The sequence below is a fragment of the Molossus molossus genome, unplaced genomic scaffold (assembly GCF_014108415.1).
Source record: "Molossus molossus isolate mMolMol1 unplaced genomic scaffold, mMolMol1.p scaffold_m16_p_19, whole genome shotgun sequence".
Lineage (NCBI taxonomy): Eukaryota > Metazoa > Chordata > Mammalia > Chiroptera > Molossidae > Molossus > Molossus molossus.
In genome coordinates, this window is record NW_023425354.1 from 30,988,900 (window position 1) to 31,015,754 (window position 26,855).

At 48.9% G+C, this 26,855-nt stretch overlaps 3 protein-coding genes across 8 annotated transcripts in view; 1 reads left to right on the forward strand and 2 right to left on the reverse strand.

Annotated features, from left to right (window-relative positions):
- Positions 1 to 8,578, reverse strand: part of DNAJC7 (DnaJ heat shock protein family (Hsp40) member C7) — a 36,411-nt gene extending 27,833 nt beyond the window's left edge. The window contains exons 1-2 of one of the 2 annotated variants that reach the window (XM_036268175.1): positions 7,513 to 7,633; positions 2,486 to 2,644 (exon numbers count right to left, since the gene is read on the reverse strand). In XM_036268175.1, the coding sequence (XP_036124068.1) occupies positions 2,486 to 2,514 (29 nt within the window). In that variant the 5' untranslated portion in view covers positions 2,515 to 2,644; positions 7,513 to 7,633. Of the gene's footprint in view, positions 1 to 2,485; positions 2,645 to 7,512; positions 7,634 to 8,270 lie in introns of those variants that run through there. The other variant, XM_036268174.1, reaches the window with a different exon arrangement.
- A 3,316-nt stretch (positions 8,579 to 11,894) lies between these two features.
- NKIRAS2 (NFKB inhibitor interacting Ras like 2) lies at positions 11,895 to 16,699 on the forward strand. 2 transcript variants are annotated; one of them, XM_036269083.1, is made up of 4 exons: positions 11,895 to 12,017; positions 13,131 to 13,238; positions 13,637 to 13,878; positions 14,511 to 16,699. In XM_036269083.1, exons 2-4 carry the CDS (start codon positions 13,145 to 13,147, stop codon positions 14,748 to 14,750), a joined length of 576 nt encoding a protein of 191 aa, XP_036124976.1. In that variant the 5' UTR covers positions 11,895 to 12,017; positions 13,131 to 13,144; the 3' UTR covers positions 14,751 to 16,699. The 2 variants fall into 2 exon arrangements, with proteins under 2 accessions (XP_036124976.1, XP_036124975.1); XM_036269082.1 differs by having other exon boundaries at positions 11,895 to 12,002.
- A 421-nt stretch (positions 16,700 to 17,120) lies between these two features.
- Positions 17,121 to 26,855, reverse strand: part of ZNF385C (zinc finger protein 385C) — a 44,011-nt gene continuing 34,276 nt past the window's right edge. For 2 of the 4 annotated variants that reach the window (XM_036269078.1, XM_036269079.1), the window contains exons 3-9: positions 25,395 to 25,543; positions 23,460 to 23,570; positions 21,756 to 21,921; positions 19,357 to 19,656; positions 18,427 to 18,623; positions 17,997 to 18,107; positions 17,121 to 17,498 (exon numbers count right to left, since the gene is read on the reverse strand). In XM_036269078.1, the coding sequence (XP_036124971.1) occupies positions 17,262 to 17,498; positions 17,997 to 18,107; positions 18,427 to 18,623; positions 19,357 to 19,656; positions 21,756 to 21,921; positions 23,460 to 23,570; positions 25,395 to 25,543 (1,271 nt within the window). In that variant the 3' untranslated portion in view covers positions 17,121 to 17,261. The remainder of the gene's footprint in view (positions 17,499 to 17,996; positions 18,108 to 18,426; positions 18,624 to 19,356; positions 19,657 to 21,755; positions 21,922 to 23,459; positions 23,571 to 25,394; positions 25,544 to 26,855) is intronic. The other 2 variants (XM_036269080.1, XM_036269081.1) reach the window with 2 other exon arrangements.

Consider the following 26,855-nt stretch of genomic DNA (forward strand, 5'->3'; position numbering starts at 1 on the left):
GGTTTCATGATTCTGCAACATTCTTGACCTAAGAAATGCTAATTAGCTTTTTGTATCACAAAAAAACACACCACACTGCTTTTATTCATTTAAAGTAATTTGGCTAAAATAATGTATTTTTAATAAAATTCGGCTCTTCTGCCCTGGCCGGTTTGCTCCGAGGTTAGAGCATCGGCCCGCAGACCAGAGACCTGGGTTCGGTTTCCGCTAAGAGAACGTACCTTGGTTGCAGTTTGTCCCCGGCCCCAGTTGGGGTCATGTGGGTAGCAACCAGTCGATGCGCCCCTCTCACATCGATGTTTCTGTCTTTCTCTCTTCCTTCCTCTTTCCCTCCTGCTCTATCTGAAGATAAATGCAAAAATGTCCTCGGGTGAGGATTTAAAAAAAAAAAAAAAAAAAAATTCGGCTCTTCCAATGGCATTAATAATAGTTTAAATCAAAACAGATGCAGCAGCTTGACTGAGCTGTTTGTTATTGTTGTTGTTGTTTTCATTTTCTTAGAAGAAAAATCTAGCTTTGCTAAAATTATAACTCAGGACAAGATGATTTCTTTTGTTTAGAAAAGAAGTATTTAGTGGTCTGTGATTTTGGAGACTATTTTACTGGCAGGAAGAATCTTTGAAAAAGCATCCCTTTTCTTACCCTCAGGCTGTTAACAATAATAGTTTATACTGCCAGTGAGACTAGTGTCCTTCATGCATTCCTACTATATTTACTATTTCCAAAATGTCACCCTTACTCTGTAATTGTTGCACTCATTCCTTTTATTCAGATTTACCAGTTGCCTGGTCTAGAAATGTCCTCCACCCTTTAGAATTCATGGGATTTTGGCCAGTGTCAGAGCAGAAATTCCTTCCTCCTTCCCACAGCTTGAGACCTCTTGTAACTAAAGGCATGTCACAGGGCCTGTTGCATGTTGTAATCTTTCTGACCTTCATGAAAGAGTCAAGTAAAAAGAACCCAGGAGCCTAACTTTGATTCTGTCTTACCAAACACATATTGTTCTGCTTTCTATCATTTGACTAATCCAGGGGTGATTTGACAATCTGAGTTTCACACAGATTGGTGGAAGCCATACATGACTTAGAACAATTCCACAGGTTGAGAGCTTGCTAAATGCAAGGTACTGCCTACTGAGTGCAAAGGCTTCATTATGGTTCAGAGAAAACAGAGGGTGAGCTCTATCCAACTGCTACCTGTTGGTAGAGGTGGGCTACCCAGCTTCCTTTACCCAATTTCTAATAAAAGACAGATTCTGCTTTCACTTTAACACACAATTAAAATACCCACCCCCGGGGTGGCTCGGTTGGTTGGGCGTCATCCCATACTCCAAAATACCCGCTCCCAACCCCCGGCAAAAGAAGAAAACAAAGATGAATAAAACTTATAAACATACCAGTTTAAATTGCTCTGTCTAGATATTCAGGGGGAAGATTCAAGAGGGAGCCAGAGGGACCAAGAGGCACTGAGTCACAGATACAGTCTACACAAAGCAGCAGCACTCTCTACTGCTCAAGTAGGGAAGGACACTAGACAACATGCTGGATAAAGTTGGCTCTGTCTCATTCAATGGAAGGAAAAATCAAGCAACCAACCAATCAATCTGGACAGAAATGCCATCAGTGCAGGCAAAAGGATAGTCTCACAGAAATAGCTGCTTCAACTGTGAGTTATGCTAGTTCCTTAAGTGGGAGGTGTCACAATCTGTGGCATCTACCTCAACCTTCAATTACCCCTGGGAAAAGGACATGAAACCACGAAGCTGCTTCTAAGAAATAAGTTTCCCTAAAGCCACTCTGAGGACACAAGTCACTGGCTTTTTAGATTTAGCTAGAGGCTGGTTTTCATAACATACCCCAAACCCACCATTTTCTATTCCTTGGTTTCCCATTCTGTGACATCTCCCACCCTCATGGTGACACTAGCACCCATCAAAAATCTAGGACTGAGGTATTAAGAAAAAGGATGCTTTCAGAAGAAGTTTTTTGGGGGCGGGGGTAGGGGGGTGGGAGGTGAGAACCAATGTGGGGAATCTGTCAACCAGCATTTTGCTTCCAAAGTTCTCTAGGTTCCTTAGTTCAACAGATGGTTGACTGTCTAAGGGCAAACTGTCTGAGAAAGAACTCTCAGGACGGAAACCCCAAGAATAAGAGTGGGTCCTGTTTGCCTCACCCTTTCCCATAAAGTTTAATATTAGAATCAGAAAACATTTTGCTTATCAGTCTGGTCTCCCCACATAAACATTAAGTTATATGCCAAAAGAATATTAGGTCTTAGAATCAAACTTTAAAAGTCAAATATTCCTCCTCATATTACCATTCAACCACTCATACCCCTGCCAATGGTGGAGCAAAACCAAACTGCCATTTTGATCTGGTTGGAAGACAAAAAAGTTGTTAATCCAATAAAATGAATAGACTACTGGGATACTGTACACTCTGATTCCTACCCTTACTGCTGAAATTCAGACAGTTTAAAAGAATACCTGGGACGACCTCTAAGTAACTTCCACATCACTCAGCACTGGAGAAAAGGGACCAAACATGAGTGGAGTAAGGGAGAAATGGGTTCTCAGAGGGACTCTGCATCAGACCACAAGGCACCTAGGCAGCCGCTGACCATTGTTCTCCAATCTTCTAAAGTCCTAGAAAAAGAAAGCAAAGGCAAGTGCCCAGTACTCAGTCAGCTTTTTAAAACCTGTGAAATAGTAGCTTCAATGACTAAACTAATCCCTGATTGGCTGGAATGTACATTACAGCTGGGCTTTAAGCCAATCAGAGTTCTGGTAGTTGGAAATGGACTGGACACCAGAGCAACTGCCACTTACTGGCCCAACATTTTATTAAAATAGCTCAATTTACCTGGGTCTAGTTAATACGTGGATCCAAATTAGAGCAGCAAGGAACAGAGAGACCCTTCCTTCCTCTGTATTCTACCTTTGCTCCAGTTACGATTACTGAACAATTTTGCCACTTGTTAAATATCAGGGTTCAATTAATTTGCTGGTACTCAGGATTCTGTATTCCTAGGTTTACCCCTTCCTTAACCATGGCTCATTTGTCCCATCTCCCATTTCTTCATCTCTAACCCAAAAACAAAAACGAAAGCTGAGAGTAGTGTTTCTCACTGATTTGGGTTCAGGGTCAAAGATAAATTCCCATTTAATTTGCAGGCTTACTGAAATGTCTAGCTGTCTGCCCTGGAACTTCAAGAGAAAGTTTAGGGGGACACATTCCTAAGAATTGAAAGCAGGATGAGGAAGAAGAGGTGGGAAAAGGCATTCCCCAAAACTCTTCAGTGAAGGCTACGAACTCCAAAATGTCCCAAGGAGCCACAGTAAACAGCAACAACAGCAAACCCTGGGATATGGATTTGGGGTTCAGTGCTTCCCACCAACAATATGGACAGAAAAATAAAAGGCAAAACCTACAAAGAGTTTACAATACCTAGGTACTAAGAAAGGGTCTAAAAATAAATGTTCTTGCTTGTGTCCACGAGAAAAACAGACACCGAGGAGTTAACATCTTCAGCTCAAGGAATCAGGTAAGGATGTCATTACTACTTAGTCCATGGCTCCCATTGGTTCTTTTAAACCTCACTGTCTCCTCTATTAATGAACAATTTGAAACCCTTCAATTTTATCATAATAAAGACTTTTGAAGACCAAGCTGCTCCCCAACCCAGGAAATGTGACCAGAGCCTTCAATCAAGACAGGTATTCATAAACTAGGTAAAGCAATCAGCAACTTCCCAGGACAGCTGAAACCTATGAAATTTAGCCCTCTGGCTTCCAAGTTGCTTTATCTGTTCTAGTGGGCAAAGAAAAATAAATAATCCTCATGTACAGAACACTGATCTATTTTGAAGTGCCAACTAATACATATTTTATTTTAGCCTCTCAGCTGCTGGCGGGGGGGGGGAGGACTTTGTTAGAGTGACAGGCAAAAAAATACAGTCCATTTCTTTTCTCTCTGGAGACACGAAAGCTAGGGAAATAAAACATGTAGCTATTTAAAATGCTGTTACCAGGTACAGTGTCTTGAAAGCACCTCTCATTCTGCCCACTGTGGGACTGTAAAAATTTAGCAGCAGTAGCAGAATGCCCCTAAGCCAAGATGCAAGGAAGGACTCCTTGCTGGACTTCATAAAAACAACACAAGGGACCCATCAACTCTCACGTCCCTAAGTGAACTGGTAGTAGGACTGTAACCAGAGATGTGAACTTGGTCAAATGACAAACCAAGCCAGATAGTAAAGGGCACTTATAAGGGATGTTACACCCTATTCCTGCTTTCTACTATGACCACATAGGAGGATTTCAAGATATATGAAAAATGTAAATAACCTTACTCCAAAACTTCTAAATTCCCACTAAATTTTCAGCACTGTAAAACCATACATAAACAAGACTTTTTCTTATTAACAGATCCCAATATTTTCATAAACTTCCTAAGGATGGCAGAAAATCAAACTGTTTTTTTTATTTCACTGTATTTTCTTTTCAAGAATAGTTTGATTTTTAGAGAGAGGGAAGGGAGAGGGAGAGAAACATCAATGTGAGAGTGCAACATCGATCGGCTGCCTCCTGCAGACCCCCTACAGAGGATGGAGCCTACAACCCAGCATGTACCTTGGGAATCCAACCAGCAACCTCCTGGTACATAGGACGATGCCCAACCGAGCCACTACAGCCTGGGCTCACTATATTTTCTTTTGATTTGTTCACCTAAGTGGTATATAATAAACATCTATGTTTTATTACATTTAAAGTGATCTATATAAATATGTATAATATATGTCTGTTTGGTAAGAATACATTTTTCATAGTTTTTATTTTTTCTGAGTGATAGATGAAATAACTATGCATTTTACAACCAATGACATTTTGTATAATTTTTTAAATTTATTTTTTATTGAATGTATTGGGGAGACACTAGTTAATAAACTTATATAGATTTCAGGTGTACAATTCTGTAATAATCATCTGTATGTTGTTTTGTGTGTTCACAACCAATGACATCTTAAATTTTATGAAATAAGGCAGTTAACATAAGTCAATACCCTCCCTTACTTTGTTGTACTGCTACCAAATACCATGTTTTTGGGTAATGTGGTCACATTACAGCATCATAAGTTTTATGTTTAATATATCTTCAAATTCATTTACTATAATTTTATGATAAAATCCTCGAAGACTGTTAATTTTTTTTTTCCTCTTAAGGAAACAGATTTGCTTTAGATATGGGGTTTTGAAGAAGAATCCAAATTAGGGACAGTCAGTCTCTACATCAGATATTTACACTGAGTAGAATGAGTTTCAACTACATACAGCCTAAGACTCTATTTATAGCACAAAGAACCATGGAACTCTTTACAATTAATTTAAGCTCTGTGTTGGGTTTTATTTCCCATTTTGCAGTTCCTTAATGATGCCAATGATACTTAATTCTAAATACCTGGAAAGAACTAGGACTGATGTGAAAACTCAAAACTAAGTGTGGCTCACCCAGCCGGTGTGGCTCACGGGTTGAGCATCCACCCATATACCAAGAGGTCCTTGGTTTGATTCCCGGTCAGGGCACATGCTCAGGTTGTGGGCCCAGTCCCCAGTGAGGGGCATGCAGGGGGTGGCCAAAACAATGCTCTCTCATCGATGTTTTTATCTCTCCCTCTCCCTTCCTCTCTCTCTCTCAAAATCAATAAGGAAAATAAAAAAAAACAAGTGTGGCCCTAACCAATTTGGTTCAGCAGTTAGAGCATCAGCCTACAGATGGAAGGATTTTGTGCACATACATGGGGGAGGCAACCAATCAATGTGTCTCTCTCACATCAATGTTTCTTTCTCTCTCTCCCCCTCCCACTCTATCTAAAAATCAACAAAAAAATATCCTTGGGTGAGGATTAGCAAAAATAAACAAACAAAAAAACTAAGTGTGGTAGGCAGTTAGACAGACTGTTCACGAACAGCACAAGGATGATGGGCCAAATACAGAAGGTCACCAGGGTGGAAAGCGAGCAAAACTGAGAAAATAAGGACTTTGCCCCCATGGTAACCTTCTCTCACCCAGTATACTGCTGGTTATGTGGCTTAGACCCCTGACCTTTCATATCGCTGGCCATGCAGTTCTGACCCTCCCCTGACCTTTCCTCCCCTGGCATGTTGCTAGTTATGTGTGTTAGACCACCTTGGAGGGGGAATGAAGAGAGGGGCTGGAGAATAGCCCTTAAACATTAAACCCCCAGGACAATGAGGTTCTGACCCACATAAAATACATCTAAGCCTCAGTTGTGTTTCAGTTCTAGGCCCAGAAAAGCAGAAAAACCAAACAAGCGAAGCCATGGCTGACATAGGACCAGCTGCATTAACTAATGACCGCCTACCCTGGTGCCAACCAATCAGTAAAGACCATGACCCTGAAAGGACACACCTGGAAAGCTGATGAATTTTCTATTGGGATCCTCCCCTGAGACCTCCTGATAAATACCCTTACGAGGAGGACCCAGAGCAGGAATATCTATGGAGCAGGTCTGCGCCTTTACTCACCTCCTTTCTCTGGGCACATTTTCCTTGCTTCTTTATTTCTCTTAAGCTGCAGGGGCCCTTCTGTAACTTGTTCCCTCAGCCAACACAGCTCAGCTGGCTCACTTCTTTCATGGCTCACTTCTTCTACCTCTGTGACTTTCTAAATAAACTTCTACTTGTGTTTAAGTCTTGGCTATGAATTCTTTCTTAGCCAAACCTCAAGTACTGAGGTTGCTGAACCAATGTCCAATGGTCGGCAACATTCTGGTGCCATTTTGCGGCCAAACAAAAGGAGAGACTAGACTCTGGTATCCTGTCTTCTCTGATATCCTGACCTACTATACTTTGTCAGGTCAGGAACCTGGAACACTGGCTTCAGTAACTACCCTTGTGCTTGATATCTATTCATCCTCACTAAATATCTCCTGTAGTTTCTAAGTTAGATAGTAAAACATCTCAGGATCTTGATTTCAGATCTCATTCTACATCCCCACCTCAAAGCACCCAGACTGAAGACATAACAGGCTTGGTGCAAAACTATGAAACAGCCCTGGCCGATCTGGCTCAGTGGTTTGAGCATCGGTCCTCAGCCCAGGGAGGCCTGGGTCCCTTCCCGCTGAGGGCGTGTGCCTCGGTTGCAGCTTGTCCCGCCCGGCTGAGGTTGTGTGGGTGGCAGCCAGTCGATGTGTCTCTTACATCGATGTTTCTCTCTCTTCCCCGCTCTCTCCCTCCCACTCTATATGTCCCCGGGTGAGGATAAAAAATAAAAAACAAATTTAAAAAATATGAAATATGTGGGAAGGAGACCCAGAGGATTGTAATAAATTAATCTGCAGCTGACAAGGGCTCCACACTTCCAGAACTTACGAGTTAATTTCGCTTCAGGATTCGGATGAGTGTGACTACCCACGACCGTGTTCCAATCCCACTTCCAACACCCTGCCTGAGCTGTTGCCAGAATCCAGAGTGTTCTCGAAAAACACACTCACTCAGCAGCTCCCTTGGCTAGTCCGCCTGCAGTCTCCAGCCACTGCAGCTGCCCAGCAGTGTCGACAGCGCCCAAGCAGCTGCCCTCTTCCTCGCTGCTTAAGTTAGGAAGGAGCAATAGTCCTGAGAAGAACGAGGGTATTACTCAGGAGGGGGTTGGAAGGATGGAGACAGAGGAGTCTGACGCGTAGAACATGAAACAAGCCCCTCACTTTTCTTCTCTATCATTTTCGACTTCTGGGGTACCTGGGGGGAGGGGGCGACCAGGTCAGCAGCGAAGACACACAATCACCTCAGACCCAGACTAGCGCTCGCTGGGGTGCAGCTAATGAAGAAAAGGGTGAGACGGGCACGGGCTTTGGAGATGCCAAGTGCTGATAGGCAACAATGCACAGAAGTTAAGGCGGGGGTCGGGGGCGATGGAAGGAAGTTGTCATTGTCGCCGCGCCGCCTCCCCCACCCCGCAACAGACCTCAATTTCCCTCGGAGACCAAGTCTCCACCGTAGGGACGACCTTCCTCTCTGCCGGAGAACGATCGATACCTCAACTCCCCAGCCAGGCGGAAGCGGGAAGGGAGAGCCGACCTCCGAGAGCGCCCCTTCAGGGGGTCCATCCGGACTGGATCTCGAGCGGGGGGGAGGGAGTCCGCGGAGGGCGGGGCATCGCCTCCACAGCTAGGAGCTGCATCCCAGCAGGGACGGGTTACCCAGAGCCAGGAAGCTGAAGCTCGCCCCTTCCATTACCCTGCCACCCGGTTACCTCTTTGCTCCTTCTTCGTCGGGAAGCGCTGGTTCGGTCGCCGCCATTACCACATCGCACTCCGCGGCAGCCGCCATCTTACCGCCTAGACCAGAGAGCCGGGTGGGAGGCCGGCGGTGAAGAGCACTTCCGGTAGGAGCATTGAGCTGCTCAGCGGCGCCGTGCCCAGAGGGGCGCCCTCGGCTCCGTCTACCAGCGAGAGGCTCTGCTTGGGGCCAGAGCGGCCTCCCGTCCCCGGAGGTCCACGGTGGTCTCCGCGACGGGGCGGGGCCCCAGGGACGGTTCCTGTGCGTGGGGGGCGCCACTTTAACCGTGGGTCGGAAGGTGGTACAGGAGGGTGTCGCCTCTCTAGACCTGGACTTTCCTCAGTATTCCGAGAGCCTCGTTGCCATAGCAACTTCCAATCCTAGAGCGTCTTCTGTAAGGTTCAGGGGGCTCTGAGTTGGGTGGGGACCCGATGACCCAAGACTCTGGAGGAAAAGAGCCCCCCCACTACTACCTTCCCGATCTTGGAGTGTGTCCACTGCTTCCTCCCGGGAAAGGCAAGAAGAGACACTTTGAGCCCGGTTCCCCAGCTTTCATCGGCCCTTGGAAGCCCTGCCCAACCAAGCCAGGGGAACGCAGGGCGTCTTCACCCCGCGCCTTTCATCCCCTCTGGATCTCCAAGCACCAACTGGTTCATCACCCTAATGACGCTGACTCTTTTATGATGATGCTTTCATGTCAGCCGCCTGTGAATGCCATCTCAGCATCAGGCCTAGGAAGAGTGGCACAGCGACCCAGACCCTGCCCTGGAATTTATAAGGCAGCTCACAAGGGTGAGGCCCCTGCCCAAGGTCCCCAGTATTCCACCCCTCGTAAAAACTGCCTGTTCAGCACGCTTGTCTTGCTGAATGCTTCTGGATTGGGAACTCATAGAGGGCAGGGACACAGCCTAACCATCTTTGTAGTACTTAACCTCGCCCAAACCAATAATATGTGTGGACTTGAATTAAATCGGGGTTTTCTGAGGTTAAACTGAGGGAGTTTGAGGTTAAAAATTTAAATCTATAGGGAACTAAAATAATAAGGGTGCAAGGGAATTAAAAAGGGATCTTAGCCCTGGCCGGTTTAGCTCAGCGGTTAGGGCGTCGGCCCACGGAGCAGAGAGTCCCGGGTTCTATTCCTGCTAAGTGCAAGTAGCTGGGTTGCAGTTTGTCCCCCGCCCCTGTTGGATGTGTCTCTCTTACATCAATGTTTCTCTTTCTTTCTCCTTCTCTCCCTCCCGTTCTATCTGAAGATAAATGCAAAAATAAATAAATAAAAATAAAAGGGATCTTATCCTATTCCTCCAGTAAAACTATGTGCCATTGAGCATAGGCTGCTTGCGTGGTCCATGACTATCAGAGTGCCAAGGAAACTGAAACCAAACTTACCATTAGGTAGGGGAGAATGGGAGGAGCTCAGTGGATTGGAAGAGAAAGGTCCTTTATCCAGCCCTTGTGTCCTGCCTGCCAGTAGCTCACAATCCACAGTCTAATGCAAGAGGAAGTCTTTCACCATCTTCCCCATTTTGTGTTCTCTGTATCTAACCAACTCATCTATACACACAGCTTTAACTTTATTTGTTGGTGACTCTTAGTGTTATCTCCAACCTGGACTCTCTTCTGAGTTCACATCTGTATATGCAACTATCTACAGGTATCTTTTGCATGTTTCACAAATCCCTAAAGCTTTACATGTTTAAATTGAACTTGTCATTCTCTCCCCACCCTTCAATAACAACAAAAACACATGCTGTACTTGATTCTTTTCCGAATTCCTTATCTTTTTAAAAAATAGGTTATTGATTTTTGGAGAGAGAGAGGAAGGGAGAAGGAGAAAGAGAAACGTGAGATGAGAGCAGAACACCCATCATCTGCCTCCTACATGTTCCCTACTGGGGGTTGAACCCAAAACCTAGGCACGTGTCCTGACCAGGAATTGAACCAGCAACCTTTCAGTGCATGGGACAACACCCAACCAACTGAGCCACGCTGGACACGGCTTGAATTCCTTATCTTATTGAATGGATTCACCATTCACCTGGTCATCAAATGAGAAAGGGGCGACATCATGAATTCCTCCCTCTTTCTCACTCCTGACTCCCAGTTTATCATGAAATCCTGTTGATTTTCCTACCAGAAGTATCCCAATTCTGTCCCCTTTCCATCCCAATTCAGGCTGTCATTTTTTTTTTATATATATTCTTTTCTTTATTGATTTTAGAGCGAGAGGAAAGGAGAGGGAGAGAGAGATACAAACATCAATGAACGAGAACATTGATTGGCCGCCTCCTGCATGCCTCCCACTGGGGATTTGGCCCACAACCTGGGCAAGTGCCCTGACCAGGAATCGAACCAGTGACCTCTTGGTGCATGGGTCAATGCTCAACCAGTGAGTCAAATCAGCTGGGCTGTCATCATTTTTTTAAAAAAAAACTTGGAATACTAGCGAAGTCTCCTAACTTGCACCCAGTTTCCTAACTGGCACCCCCAGTCTCCTCTCTCTCCAGTCTTCAGAAATTGATCATGTTACTTCAGTAAAACCTACCGATGGCTTTTCACTGCTGTTAGGATACAGTTTGAAATCTTTGGCCTACTACACAAGGCCTTTGATTATTTGGTTCCTTTCTACCATCAATATTGAACCCAAGTACTTGTAGTTCCAGAAAAAGGCCGTGATTCTTTGCCATGTTTTCTTTATTCTTCAAACCTCAAACCTCAACACAGACAACCTACTCCAGGAAGTTCTCTGTGATGCCCACTGCCCCCAAGTTAAATGCCCTCTGCTGTGTTCCTATAGCACTTGTGTAATAGTTCTTACCATGCTGTACTGTAATTTTTAAAATTTATTAATTTATTTTTGTTACAGATGTTTCTCTCCCCCCCCCAGAGGCCCTCCTCCTGCTCCTGCCCCCCCCTAACATTGTTGTCTATGTCCATTGGTTACGCATACATGCATATAAGTTCTTTGGTTTATCTCATCCCTCCCCTTCGCCCCCCTGTAATTGTTTTTATAAGATGTCTAGCTCCTATAGACAGTAATGTTCTAACGGGCATCTGTGGTATCTGATTCCTCTGCTTTTCCAGATACGTGGTCCCATACCTGGCACAGAACAGGTGCTCACAATACACTTGATGAATAAACAGTTGCATAAGTGAAGTATTACTGTACTATAGTAGCCTTTTTTAAAAGATTTTTTTATTGATTTTTAGAGGAAGAGGAAGGGAAAGGGGGAGAGAGAGAGAAACATTGATGTTGAGAGCAAAACATCCATTGGCTGCATCCTGCACACCATCCACTGGGGATCAAGCCTGAAACCCGGGTGTACCCTGACTGGGAATGGAACTGGCAACCTTTCGGTGCAGGGGACAATGCCCAACCAACTGAGCCACACCAGCCAGGGCTATAGTAGGCTTAAAAGAAAGAACATATGATCAGACAAGAACTCACCCGGGGAACCCTTGACCGTGTCCTCGCGTGCACCAGTCCGGTCCGGCCGTCATTTCTCCCGCCGGCCTCTGGGGGCGCTGGGCTATAGCTCCTGCTCTCGGCCCCGGGAATTCGTCCTGCCGTTTGGAAGCTGAGGGGCGGGACCGGACAGAGCCCAGATCCGCCCGGAAGGACGGGGTCATTGCGGCTTTGCTGGCCCTCCCCTGGTCCCGGCGCGCCTCTGGGGCTCACACCCGGGTGCTGCGAGGGCCCCGGGAGGTACGGAGCTGGAAGGTTGGGATCGGCCACCGCTTCGGGGCCGCTTTAGCTGGCAGATCTTTGCCGCCATAGATTCCCCCTGGCGGGGGTCCCCTGTGGGGAAATCTATACGGAGCCCTTTGGGCGGGGGAGGGAGGGTCTGTATCAGGAGTTTCCTCCGGAGAGGTTTCTGCTTGGAATCCCTTAGGGGGTGATCTCTAGCTCTGCTCTCTGGAGGAATCCGTCTGGGGCTACTTCTGGGGAGCCTGTCTTTTGGGATGCCTTGGAGATCTCGGGGACCTCTTCGGCGAAGGGGTTTCTGCGTCTGAGCCGTCTCATCCGGGCCTGCCAGTCTACGGGCGGCAAAAATTGTCTCTTTTCCGGAGCCTTTTTTTCCTTAGATACCTTCACTTCTTTCTTGTCTGATGGTCTTCATAGCCATGGACTTGACTAGGAATCTTATTTGTTCACCAGGAAGAGTAGCTTAAGACAGACCCGTACAAAAGAGTATTCCTGCTTATCTCTCCGCGGCGGGGAAGGGGGGATCGTCATGGGTAGAGAGGAAGCTGAGCACGAGCTCCCTTCAGTAACTGGTCCTCCAAGTTCTGTCTACGGAGAGGAACCTCACCAGTGTCTCATTCAAACCAGCATCTCGCTATCCCCTTTATGGCAACATTTACTGAGCATCAAGTTACTGGTCAGGTACATGGAATAACAAAGACGAATAAGGTACAGCTCCTGCCCTGGCCACTTTGGCTCAGGTTAGAGCATCGGCTCTCAGACCAAAGGGTTTCGGGTCTGTTCTGGTCAAGGGCATGTACCTGGGTTGCAGGTTTGATCCTCGGCCTCAGTCGGGGTTGTGCCGGAGGCAACCAATGGATGTCTCTCTCACATCGATGTTTCTCTCCCTCCCTCCCACTCTCTCTAAAAATCAATGGAAAAAGATCCTCGGGAGGATTAACAACAACATAAAAGATATAGCTCCCTGTCCAGTAGTGGCAGTGGACATAGACACATTTCTGACTAGAGTAGAGGACAGTACTGAACCCCATGAGGCTATGCATGCAGTTCAGAACCTGGGCTCTCAGTTACGGCAGGACCGCCCTCTGTTTTGATCCCACCTCACACAGTGTGCTTCTGTTCTTCAAGGCTGAAGGCTAACCATGGGAAAGAGTTGCAAGGTGGTCGTGTGTGGCCAGGCATCTGTGGGCAAAACATCAATCCTGGAGCAGCTTTTATACGGGAACCATGTAGTGGGTGAGTGTTTTTTTTTGGGGGGGGGGTGAGAGGGAATGGTGAAAGAAGTTAAAGAATAAAGAGTAGGATTTGATAACACACAGAAGCTAAAGTATGCCCCTGGAGTAAAATCTACATCATCCCCTCCAGCTCCAAAACATTGAGATGTGGAGGAAGGAAGCCCAATATCCGAGATAAGGAGGAAAAGCTCCTAAGTCTCACTTTTGCTTAGCATGGTGTGAACATGAAATTAATGTGTATTCTCCTAAGTCATTCCAGTCCTGCCAGACTTGGTCTGGCCCCCTCTCCTCAGCTTCCATTTCCTCCTTGTCTGGTCATCCTGTCAGGATATACTCAGTCACTCATGTTCCCCATCTTCCTTCTCCCTACAAACAAGTTTTCCCCTCATTTTATCCTAGGTTCTGAGATGATTGAGACACAGGAAGACATCTATGTGGGCTCCATTGAAACCGACCGGGGCGTGCGGGAGCAGGTGCGTTTCTATGACACCCGGGGGCTCCGAGATGGGGCTGAACTGCCCCGGCACTGCTTCTCCTGCACTGATGGCTACGTCCTGGTCTACAGCACAGACAGCCGAGAGTCCTTTCAGCGTGTGGAGCTGCTCAAGAAGGAAATTGACAAATCCAAGGACAAGAAGGAGGTGTGTTTGGGAGCCCTGGTGGTGAGAGAGACTGAGCCCTGGGCTGGCTTTGTGAGGCTTGGCAGGGCTCTGTCTTTTACTCATTTGCCAGGAGATGGGTTAGGAACCAGAGGAGGGATGGAGGCCACTGGAGGGTGTCTTCACCCATAGAGGTGGCCCCTTGCTGAGGCAACTCAACCCAAGTGGCTTCTCTCTTCCATTTAAGAGGTCTCCAACCTAACACATGAAGCCCCCATTAGTCTTTCTTTATAATGGTTCCATACTCTTAGTTCTGAAAGCCCTTCTTTTCTCAAGTTCACCTTTAAGCTGCAGGCATTCTGGGAGTGCTTCCTCACCAGTTGTTTAGCTAAAGACAAACTCACTGTTAGTAATGACCAGGCATGAGTGACTCAGGGCTTGTAATGGAACCCTGGAGGGAGGGCCAGATGGAGGCCAGGGTTTGAACAGAGGAAGGAGAGGAAAAAGCAACCATCTCCCTCCCCTCACTTCATGGTTTCTAATATAGGATGAAATGAGATATCAGCCATTAAGACTTTCCTTCTCTTAGGACTCTTAGGTGGAGGGCAGCCTTCACACTCATTCCTAAGGTCCATGGTACATCCACAAGTCTCTACTCTGTCCCTCTTCCCCAGGTCACCATTGTGGTCCTTGGCAACAAGTGTGACCTGCAAGAGCAGCGGCGTGTGGACCTGGATGTGGCTCAGCACTGGGCCAAGTCGGAGAAGGTGAAGCTGTGGGAGGTATCTGTGGCTGACCGCCGCTCCCTCCTGGAGCCCTTCATCTACCTGGCCAGCAAGATGACCCAGCCTCAGAGCAAATCCGCCTTCCCCCTCAGCCGCAAGAACAAGGGCAGTGGTTCTTTGGATGGCTGAAGAGCGCCCATCCCTACTTCACCTTCCCAACCCCAGCCCAGCCTCTGGGGCTTTGGAAAATGGGTTGAGGGGAAAGGGGAACTCCCCACTAGGGCAGGCAGCTGGGCCGTTCCAGGCTCAGGCCACTTTTGCTCCCTCCTAACTCTGGGAAGTGCAAATAATCTAGGTTAGTGCCCCCAACCTCTTCCTCCACCCCAGCTTTCATCATATCTGTTCCTCTGTGACCTGGAGCAGTTGTGGGTCAGCGTCCCTTCCACCTGCCCTGCATGGGAAGCAGAGCTACCATACAGAAGTGCCAAGTCTAGGGCTGGTTCTGATCATGGGTCCCGCACCTCTGTGCTTCAGCCACACACACAAACACTATGGCACCAGCCTGGACTCAGAGAAAGGGCATCCAGGTATTGTGTATGTGTGTGCATACTGGTGTTAGGGGTGCCTCCTCATTCAGCACCCTGACCTTTTTTCTGTTTGTACCTTGGCTGGAAGAAGCCAGCCTCTTGAGAAGTGTGATCTTCTACTTGACCTCCTCCCCAAATTGTTGCACTTCCACTTCCTGCTTACAGAGCAGATGGCCCTCATTGGTTGAGGTGGAATGATCGCTGGGCTGAGTCACCAACGGGCTCTGTGAGCCAGCAAGGCTTTTCTTCTCTCTGGGCTTCAGTTTTCTCATCTGTGTGGTGACAGGAGTTGCTTAGATGACCTTCTAGGTCCTCTCCCAGCCCTGTTATTTTATAATGCCCATGGCTTAGGGCCAACTGACTGTACCCTTTGCTTCTCCCTCTTCAAGGTGCTATGCCTATCTGCCCTGGAGGCTGGGACACTGCTCTTTGACAACCGCCAGGGGGCAGGAGTGCACTATCCACTCTAATTGCCAGAATGGCTGCTTAGTGCCCATTGGGGAACCTTACACCCATGGGGGCTGGTCTTCACCCCTTCCTGTGGTGGTTTTCAGTTACTAGCTGGACTTTATTTATAAATTACCTGTTATAAATTAGTATGCTGCCATGGTGAAGGCTGGACAAGGTGCTCTTCTAGCCCTTCTTACCTCAGGTGCCTCAACAGAACAAGGCAAACAAGTAGTAGCTTCTCGGGAGCTTACAGATCTGTTGGGGCTCAGAAGGGGGTTACACTCTCAACATGCTATAATGTGAGCTATGACCCACAACTTCCTGTGCCCACTTCCTGCTTCTGATGGGCACAGCTACCATAGGTGAGCCCCTACAGCCCAGCCACCTCCAGTGCATGCCCCTTCTCCCCAAAGCAGGAGCGGTGAGCAGGGGCAGGCGGTCCAGGGCTGGGCAAGTCAAGTTAGGTCATATATAGGTTCGGCTTAAAGTTCATTTATTGATGCATTGGACACAATAAAATCACAATTGTTATCAAAAAGTTTCCTTCCCTTCCCCCCTTATTCTCCCATTGGAAATATCTTACAAAAAAAAATACAGGTGGATACTGGCAAAGTCCCATATTGTGAGGTGAGGGGAGCAGTGCTAGGGTAGGATGGAGGTTGTGGCATTGACTTTGACAGCGTGAAATGGGTCTGTAGAATTATCAGACTGGATCCCAACACTCAGCTTCACAGTGAGGGAGGCTTGGGCTGCTGGTTGGGAGGAGGGAAAGCTGAATTTAGTGCTAGGGACCAGTTGAGGCTGAAGGGCTAGAGAGGAAAGCTCTTCATTTGGGGCCCCTGGGGGGATTCAGTGTTAGCTGGGTCCATAGTCTGAGGGATACCCAGTGCCCCCCACCCCAGAGCTGGGGTTCAGAAGAAATCAGTAAAACACTAAGAGAAGGTTGATCACTTCCTCTATTAAAACTGGACCCAGCTAGAACATCACTATCACTACCCCTGTCCTAGCCCCATTGGAGCAAATGAAGACCCCCCCAAAAGCTTTTGACATCAGCCCCTACCATGGCTGTGCCCCACTTCAGCACGGCTCCCTTTCTCCTCCAGTCTTCCACCACACCCCCATGGTCATCTTGTCCAGATAGCATTGAACCGACTCCAGCTTGAGAGCCCATCCCTCATCTTGTCATTCTCCAGAGAATCCAGTGAATGGGAAGGGCCTCCCTGGTACATGGGAGTGGAGATCAGTCACAGACTTGTTCCCAGGAGAGGAGTTAAGATTTCTAGGGCCTTTGGCCATGTGGGTATAGATTTTGACAAGGGAAAAGGAGAGCACCATGGGGCTGGAGCTAGAATTTTGCATAGATCTCTGGGATTTCTCAGTTTGCTCCCTGTAAATCAGGCTGGAAATGCAGGGGAGCCCAAGACTAGCCCTAGATGATGGGAAATGAGGGTGAGGATGGCTCTTGGCCAGGGAGTATTTGAATCGCCAGTCGGGCGGAGTGAGGGGCAGCTGCCCTTAAAACTAGCCCAGCTCTTCCTGGATTGGTCAGGAGCCCCTAGGCTTCAAGAACATCACCTGTGGGCTGTAGGAACTGAGGCATCTTGGGGAGAAGAGGGTGGGGAGAGGGACTGCTGAGAAGTCAATCCCGGCCTCCCTAGGAGGGCTAATAAGGGGCAAAGAGGATAGGTCCTGTGGCAGGGCGGACAGCTCCTGCTGGGGTGCGGAACAGAGCTGGGCCCAGGATCGGAGCTGGGAAGAGGGTGGTGGTTGTGGTTGGGGCAGGCCGGAGGGCCAGGGGCCCTGGCAGGGCACAGATGGCCGTGGCTGCAGTGGGGATCGGGCTGGGCAGGAAGCGGGCTGCCAGCGTCTTGGTGAGTTGCTTCTGCAAGGCCAGTTTAGACTGCAAAGAAGAGAGAGGACTGAACACAGTCTGACCCCAGAAAACACCCCTGCCCTAGGCTCCGTCCTTGGGTTTTTTTGCTGCAGGATAAACATGCCTTTTAGGGTTCCAAACCTAAATCCTCCTCCCTTCCCGCCCCCAAACATTCATTCCAAAGGGCTTTCTCCACCAGCTGTCTTCCTGCTCAGAAGAAAGAGAATCATGATGGGCCAAGGGAGGAGACTATGCTGGGTGTAGGAGAGATGGTTTCTAGGAGATGGCACAGAATGTCCATCCCTTGCTTTGCCCCTGAGATTCCTACCTAGGCGACCTCCCGGAAATTCCTCTGGGCAGATCCCAAGATAGCCCAAACCCAACCCCAGCTCTTTCTCTGCCCAGGCAGCGTCAGAAAGGGGGTGGCTTTATTCCTGCCTCAGCTCCCCAGCAGCCCCCACCAATCCCGTTCCCAGCCCACCTCCCTGTACCGGGGTCCCAGCCCTGTTGCCTGGAGACAGATACCTTGAGGATACTCACAGCCAGCGCTGCATGCTTCTGCAGCTTGCTGTGCTGGCTGGAGGGCTTGGGGGGCTTCCCGGCCAGGCGGTCTTTGTGCCTCCTGCTGCTCAGGTGCTAATGGACGGACCAACAGACAAACTGAGAACAAGATGAGGAAGCCCAAGGACTCCCAACTCCCCACCATCCTCAATTAGCTCACCCCTCTCTACCCACAGTTCACACACTGAACCTACATTTCTGGGGCATCACCTGGAGTGGCCCTGGGAAGGGGAGCTAAGAATTGGCCTTTGCCCTCCAGGGGCCCACTGTCCCGCTAGTCTTGCTCTTCTTCCTCCACCTGGCCCTGCTCTACCCACCTCACCTCAGGACACCTCCTTCCTCCTCCCCTGGCACTGGTCCCGCTCCCTCACCCCTGCTCAAACCCTAGTCCCACCTGCTTGAGTTGGGTCTCTGAATTGACCTGGAGCTGACAGACAGCACAGTGAAAAGGGGGGCTAGGCCCCTGCTGGCCCCCCCGGCTTCCAGTCGCTCTCTTGGCCTTGTGTCCAGCTCCTCCCCGGGGCACTGGGCGGCCCCGGCCCTTTCGGGGAGCCCCTCGCTGACCTTCCACCATCCACCGGTGCTTGGCTCCTGGCGGAAGGAAAGGAGCCTGTCAGCATGGAAGGGGGGCTGCAAGGGCCACGGAGACCCTCCGAACTGGGTCAGTTTGGTTGTCCCTTTAGCTCTGAGGCTGCTCAACCACGAAATTTCGCTCATCTCCACAAGATCCTTCCAGCTTATCTCATTTCAAGCCATCCTCCCCCAAGAAAGGCCTTCTTGCCCTGGCCGGTTTGGCTCAGCGGTTAGAGCATCAGCCCGCGGACTGAAGAATTGCGGGTTTGATTCCAGTCAAGGGCACGTACCTCGGTGGTTCAATCCCCAGCCCTGGTTGGGGTCATGCAGGAGGCGGCCAATTCATGTCTCTTTCACATACATGTTTCTCTCTCTCCTTCCTCCCTCCCACTCTGTCAATGGAGAAATATCCTCAGGTGAGGATTAAAAAGAAAAACAGGGCTTCTTGCAATGTAACTGGTCAGCTTCCCTTCTCTCATCTCAGTCCCTTCCTTTGGGTCTGACCTAGGAGAGATGGAGAAGGTGTCTCCTGTTGTCTCTGGAGTGACCCTTCGGTTCTTGCTTCTCTTCCCAATTCTCCCTCCGTGAGTATTAGTGGGAGGACCCAAAAACCTGCCCAATAACTGAGCACAACGCTTCAGTTACCAAGCCCCTGAGCAAAGCACCCAGAAACTCCAGCCTGTTCACATCTGGTGAGGAGCAGCCTTCCGCCCCTCTCCTTCCCCCACGCCAGCTGGTGAGGCACACTGACCTGTGTTGTGAGCCTGAAGCTGGGAGGCGGAGTTCACTGTCACCTTACACGTGGGGCAGTAGAGGCGCCCCTTCTCACTCCTGCCTTCCCCACTCGTACCGCTTCCCACAGCAGCAGCCACTGGCTCAGGCCCTGGCGCCTCTGTCTCAGGCTCTGGGGAGCAGGGTGGGCAGGAAGAAGAAGAAGAGGAGGAGGAGGAGGCAGCATCCAAGAGGTCTGAGTGGGCTGGCTCCCTGGGCGTCGAGTCTGGAGTCAGTGGTGGCTGGAGTGGGGAGCCAGGAGGAGGGTCTGCAGGAACTGCTGGGGAGATGGAAGACATCGGGTAAGAGGGTGAGGCCTGAGCTGATTCTGGAGACCAAGGTTTTAAGCACTGACATATTAGGGGTGGCATGGCAGAGTGGACGGGTCACTAGTGCAGGGGAGAGCAGCACTAGGGCCTCTTTGGGCCTTGGTTTCACCATCTGAAAGCATAAAGTTGGACAGAGTAATCTCAGAAAGCCCTTACAGCCCCGATAGTCTAGTTATTAGCTGTTAAATAAGTGGAAATCAAAAAAAGGTACTAGAATGTTCATAGAACACTTTTTTTTTTTTAGTTGTTGTTTTTTTTTTTTTTTTTTTGGTACGTGCCCCTATCGGGAACCAAACCCAGGACTCTTTGGTCTGCAGGCTGACGCTCCAACCGCTGAGCCAAAACGGCCAGGGCTGAACACTTTTTTTTTTTTTTTAAATTATAAAGCCAGTGTTTATTAAAATACATTTCATTTTTTAAATGCAATAGACTCTACAGACACCCTCTATACACTTTTGGGGGGTGGGATACCTTGTATATTTCTGAAGTAGCATTGGCTCTAGATTACCTTCATACACATGGAACCACTCACAGGTAAAAACTGACTAATCTCCAGATTATTACTTAAAAACACAAATAATCAAACTATGTTTTAAATATTGAACACTATAAATAATAGCATGAAACTAGAAACTATTCAGATATTCATCAACAGGATAACAGGTTTTTAAAAAATCATTGTATGGCTCTGACCAGTTTTGCTCAGCAGTTGGAGCATTGGCCTGTGGAACAAAGGGTCACAGGTTGGATCCCCGGCCCTAGCCGGGGTTGTATGGGAGACAACCAGTCAATGTGTGTCTTTTACATCAATGTTTCTCTCTCCCCCTCCCTTCCTTCCTCTCTATCTAAAAATTAATAGAAAAATACCCTCAGGTGAGGATTAACACACACCCAATTGTATGGCCATATAGTGGAATACTACATGGCAATGGAAAAGGACAAACTACAGCACCCACCGCAACAACACAGAAGAATCTCATAGTGAGTATTAGGAATGTTGACGAAAGATGAATAAAACAGAGACACAAAAGTCTACATTCTATATGACTGATGATTGGTCTATGCTAATAAAAGTCAGGATCGCCCTGGCCGGTTTGGCTCAGCGGTTAGAGCGTCGGCCTGCGGTCCGGAGAGACCCGGGTTCGGTTCCCGCTAAGGGCACGTACTTCGGTTGCAGTTTGTCCCCGGCCCTGGTTGGTCGTGCGGGTGGCAGCCACTCGATGTGTCCCTTCACGTCGATGTTTCTCTCTCTCTCTCCCTTCCTCTCTCTCCCTCCCACTCTATCTGTACAAGAAATGGAAAAATATCCTCGGGTGAGGATAAAAAAAAAAAAAAAAAAAAAAGTCAGGATCATAGGTACTCTGTGGGGAGGCGTGTAGGAAGTTGAATAGTGTCACCCCAAAATTCACGTCCATCCAGAATCTCAGAATGTGACCTTATTTTGGAGAAAGGATCTTTGCAGATGTAATTAGTGAAGATGAAGTCGTACTGGATTAGGGTGGCCCTGACCCAGTGACTGGTGTCCTTGGACTATGTGAAGACTTTGATATGGGAGAATGGATGGATGTGAAGATGAGGCAGAGATTGGAGTGGTGCACCCTTTAGCCAAGGAATGCCAGGAACTGCTGCAACCATCAGAAGCTAGAAGAGGGGCATGAAACAAAGTCTCCCTCTCAGCTCCCATGAAGGAGCCAACCCTGCTGACACCCTGATTTCAAACATCTGACCTCCAGAACTGTGAGAACATACATTTCTATTGTTTCCAGCTCCCCAGTTAGTGGTCATTGGTTACAGCAGTCCTACAAAACTAATGCAACAAGGTCGTGGCGGGAGGGGCCCAAGGTGGGCTTCTGCTGCTTGAGAGAAGTTTCTTGCTGTCGATATATTCAGATGGGAAAGTGCACTGAGCTCCCCACTTGTGATGGGTGCCTTTTTCTCTATGTGGGAACACTCCAACACAAGCAAAAATAACAAGAAATCTCTCAACCTCTCGTCAGAAACTAGATTTGGAGCGGTGAGTGGGGAGTAGGGAGAAGAGTTCAGGACTGACCTTTGCTCTGAGGCTCTTCCGGGGCTCCACTGGCCACAGTCGGAGTCAGGGACACCAGTGTCCTGTCCGGGGCCAGGCTTTGGGGCCTCTGCTTGCTCTTGGCGGCTTCGATAGCCTTGAGTTTTCGGGCATGTTTGTGGCCTTTATAATGTGCTTCGGCCTGGTTCTGGAGTGGGAAGGGCATAGGGTCAACATTCATTCTCTGAGTCTACATGTCCCATCCACAAGCTGGCACTGGGAAGGGGGCAGGTCAGAGGGAGGCAGGGCTGGGGTCACACAAGGGGTGAATCCTTGTCATTGCCGCCGTCAGTATGGACATGGCCCTGAGGTTCATAGAACACATTTTCATACATGAGCTCCCAGGCAGGCAGCCTCTGGCTTTAAATTGTGACTCAGCCACTTAATAGCTGTGCCTCTTTGGGCAAAGATGCCTCTCCTAGCCTCAGTTTCCTCACTCATAAATTCCGTGGTAACACTGACCTCACAGGACTGTGAGATGAAATGAGAATCTGAATGATCAGTGCCTAGTACATACAGTAGGTGCTCAATGGATGTTAGTTACCAAGTTTATGAATATACAAATGGAGAAGACAGAGCAATCCTCACCCTTTGGGGTATGTGCACCCCAGAACATTCATCCCTTTGTTCATATTTTCAACAAATAGCTATTGAGCATTGGCTATTTGCCAGACCCAGCATGAAGACATAGTCCCTCTCCAAGAGTGAAGTCTCTCTGTCGGGCTTGTTCACAACTTATAACCTGAAAGCCTAGAGGGAACCCCCACATCTGGCCTGGCAGTGCCCTCCAGGGGTCCCTGCTTGTTGCTCCCAAATGCAGTAAAGACAGGCCCTTCCCTAGACATTTTCACCAGAACAGGTCAGCTGAGAGCATCTCCTCAAACCCCAGAGTTGCCTGGACAGAAGGTAAACCTGCCCTGGGGGGCCAGAATGAGGCTCCTTCACTATCCAGGGGCAGGCTGTGGTAGAAAGTATGCAGCCCTTAGGGTTAGCCAGGCCTGGTTCAGATCCCAGCTTTGCTACTTACCGCTGAGTAGCCTCAGGCAGGTTACTTAACCTCTCTGAGGCTGTTTCCTGATGATGATAATTGCACCTCTATCCACCTCACAGATGTATCATGAGAACTAATTAAGACAATAGGCATGAACAAACATATTCTGTAAACTCTCAGGTGCTTTAAGAACTCAGCTCCAGCCCTGGCCAGGTAGCTCAGTTGGTTAGAGCAGCGTCCCAATACGCCAAGGTTGCGGGTTCTATCTCTAGTCAGGGCACATACAAGACTCAACCAATGAATGCATAAATAAGTGAAACAACATATTGATGTTTCTCTCTCTCCCCCTCTAGTCAATAAATAAAAATAAAAATTTAAATAAAAAAGAACCAGGAGCTGATGGGGTGTCCTCTGGGACCCAGAGTGGGGAAGGGCAGTCTCCACATGGGAGAGAAGCACAGGGGAGGGAAATAGAGTCCCAGAGGGACTACCGAGGAAAGGGGCGGAGGACTCTGGATAGAGAAGAGGATGAATGGATAAAGGACCAGCAGTGCCTCTTTGGCAACCAGGGATGGAAAATACAGACCACAGTCCCTTTGCTCTTCCTATTCCCCTAGGAAAGACCCCAGAAGCCCAGTCTCCAGTCGTCTCCCCGCCCAGTGCTTCCCCAGCCTGTTTCCACTACTTCCTCTCACCGCTGAGTTGAACCTCAGGTGACAGATGTTACAGGAAATGAAGAGCTTCTTCTTCAGAGGGGAGGGGACCCCAAAGGTGTGGCTGATGACAGCTTTCTGGACCGGGTCCATCTGTGAAGGGGGTGGGAGGGCACAATAACTCTGGGGTCGGCCCCGGATCGGGGTGGGGCAGTCCAAATGCCCCAAACTGAAGACTATTAGGGAGGGCAGTAGTCCCTAGGAAGAACGTTACCATCCTTGTGATGTTAGACACAGCGAAAGAACCAGCCTCTTCCCTGGCAAACTTTATGTGTCAGCCCGGGCTTCTGCTTGGAGGCAGGGGGGTGGCCAAGGTGACCTCCATGATCTTGATAGAACCATGTCCTGCTGATCACCTTGGCATCTCTTGCTGACCCTCTAGTCTCTGTTTTGTTTTGTTTTTCTCATTCACAAGAATGACAATATTGGGACAGAGAGTTGGGGGCAAGGAGAGGCAGGGAAGGGATCGAGTCCCTCTGTTGGAATGTCCTCTCCCATAACGCAGTCTTGTGCTGGACCTGTGGGCTGGGGAGATCACGCTTATCTTATGAGCTCCACCACTGTCACAGGGCCTGAGAGGGAGAGGACGCCCCTGCCAGGATGGGGCAGGTGACACCCTGGAGGGTTCCCTGAGTAGTAGAATCATTTCTTTGGAATATTAATTTGCATGTCTTTTTCTTTTTCTTATTTTAAATAAGTTTTTCTTTTCTCAAACCAAGCCTTTATGTTCCCCTTTCTCAGTGGCCTAGATTGTTGGGCCAAAAGCAGAAGCTATCTGGGCTTGCTTGTCGAGAACTTTCTGTTCTCTTCTCTCAGGAAGGCTTGGAGAGAGGAGCATGGTTTCAGAAACCCCCCTGAGAACAGAAAGAGGTTCTAATTCTCACAGCAACCAGGGCGGGGGCAGTAGGGGACAGGACCTCAGAGCACGGCCTGCAGGAGCCCCAGCAATCAGGACCACAGCAGCTTCACCTGCCCCTGAGGGACCATGCGGTTGAACAGTGAGCATGTCAGCAAGTGACAGCAGAAACCTAAGACCAGAGGACCCTCCCCAAATGTCTCAGGCTCCTGAGGACCTCTGTGCAACCCTGGAGGGCAGGAAGGAAGGGATGCTGAATTCCCCACCATCTTGTCAGGGTGGGGTGGGGCTAGTTGATAATTGCATTTGATTTTTCAAAATTAAAAAAGGGGGGGCATTTCTTGTCGTTCAAGTAATGAAGTCTAATTGATGTTTTATACTTGTTCTTCACACACATACACACATGGAAATGCACAGACGCGTATACAGACACATAGCACGTGAGTTGACAGACAGTTACAGAGACATGCAGAGTAATACACACTCACACACACACAGTGGCACACAATCACAGACAAAGGCACCATCACCCAACTCACACAAAACATACTCAGAGGTCAGACACACACCAAACACATACATAGTCAACACAAAGACACAAAACACCTCTCAGATACCCAGGCACTCATAATATATACTGAGAAACAAAGAGTTGTTTACAAACACACACACACATAGGACACCAACACACACATTCACACCCAGAAATAACACACAAAGACCTATGGAGACACTAAAACAGAAAGGCATACCCAATTGCACACAGCCATACACAAATCATCCACAGCAGTCCCTATACCAGAACTCAAGTGAAATCTACAGTACAGACCCTACAGGCCCAGCAGTTGTTATTGTGGGAGTGGGTAACACCGTCCTCCTCCCCTAGCTCAGAAAGCTGGGCCTGGGGGTCTCTATTTTGGGAGTGCCTAGTCTCTTGGGGATGTTGGAGGAGAATGAGCTCCTGGTTAGACCCAGCTTCTGAGAGCTGGTCCCTCTGAGCTCACCTTCCCTGCCCACCCCCAACTTGGCTGCATGCCCCCGCCCGCCAGCCCAGCCCGTACCGTGCTGAAGTTGGGGAAGAGACTGAGCGGGGCAGCGCCATTGAAGTGGAAGGTGAGCAAGTGCTTGAAGTCCAGCGGGGGCTGCAGAGGCCTGGCGGGCAGGGGCAGGGAGGCCAGCAGGGGGCTGGGGGCACTGGATGCCGTGCCTGCTGCAGGAGGAAGAAGGGCAGGGTCTGAAATGGGGAGCCACAGGGCAACCCTCCCTCGACAGCCAGAAGAGGCTGATGGTCTCCTAGGCTGTGGAGCCAGGGCAGAGCTCCTGTCTCCTCCCTCTTCACAAAGTAGCACCAGCCAAGCCCAGGTTGATTACAGCCCATCTCTGTGCTTCTCCTCTCCACAGCTGGGGAAGCAGAAGCAGGGAATCCACAGTGTAAGGCTCCCAGCCCAGAAGGATGACCCTCCCGCCCCTACAGAGGCCCAAATGAACCCCTAAGGGGAGTCAGGCCAAGGGAGGGGATAGAGGCATCAGGGTGGGCCCCTGATACACACACACACCACCATGGAGACTACATATGAGCTGGGTTTCCTCTTTATTGTAAATTAAACCCAAACCTAGGAAGCCTGGGGAAAGGTCAGTCCCCTCCCTTCTAACTCCCCCTCTCCAGATCTCCACATCATTCCCAGCAAGGGCTGCCAGAGGGCATGGGAAACCCTTGGGATCTGAAGGGATGTGCCCCCCAGCTCTGGTGGGGCCCCAACTGCTTCCCCAGGAGACACAAAGCCCTCCAATGGCATCCCTGGGTCAGGCCTGGAGGTGGGGGTGGGGGGCAGCACTTTGGTCTTAAAGATTTGAGGCAAGGAACTTGGGGGAACTACCAGACTTCAAGAAAGAAAAAGTTAGAAATAAGTCCAGTTCATTTGGGACTTTTTTGGATACTGTCACTGCAAAGCGAAAAGAAGTCCTTTTAGATTTATGTGTTAACAATATGAAAAATAGGATAGATTTATTTCACATTTATAGATTATGTCTATATACATAAAAGCCTCAGCAGCCTATTGGTGGGAAGGGGAGGGAGGGCACCACTACCTCCCTTGAACTGTTAGCTTGTGCACAGAGAGGGTGCTGTGCTGTGTGTCAAAAACAAGGACAGTGATCTGCTCTCGTCATATCTGAAGAGAAGAGATGCTGCCAGGAGTGGAGCCGAGAAACAGTCAAGGACCACATTCTTCCTTCCCTCAATCTCTTAATTCTGGAGACACAGTCTTCAACCAAGAACCCCCAACCCCAACATTTTTAGGGCCAAAGCTGGGGATGAATTCAGAGAGAAAAGGGTGAGCTACTCCTCACCAAGCTCTAGAATGATCAGGAGCAATATTTAGGGTGCCCCAGACCCTAGCATCTCTGCCCACTTGCCCAGGCCCCCCTTGACCCAGGCCCTCCTCCACAACCCACAGGGCTGGGTTAGTACTCAGTGTGAAGCAGAGGAAGCAGGGGAAGGTGGATGGAAGGCCATGGGTAGT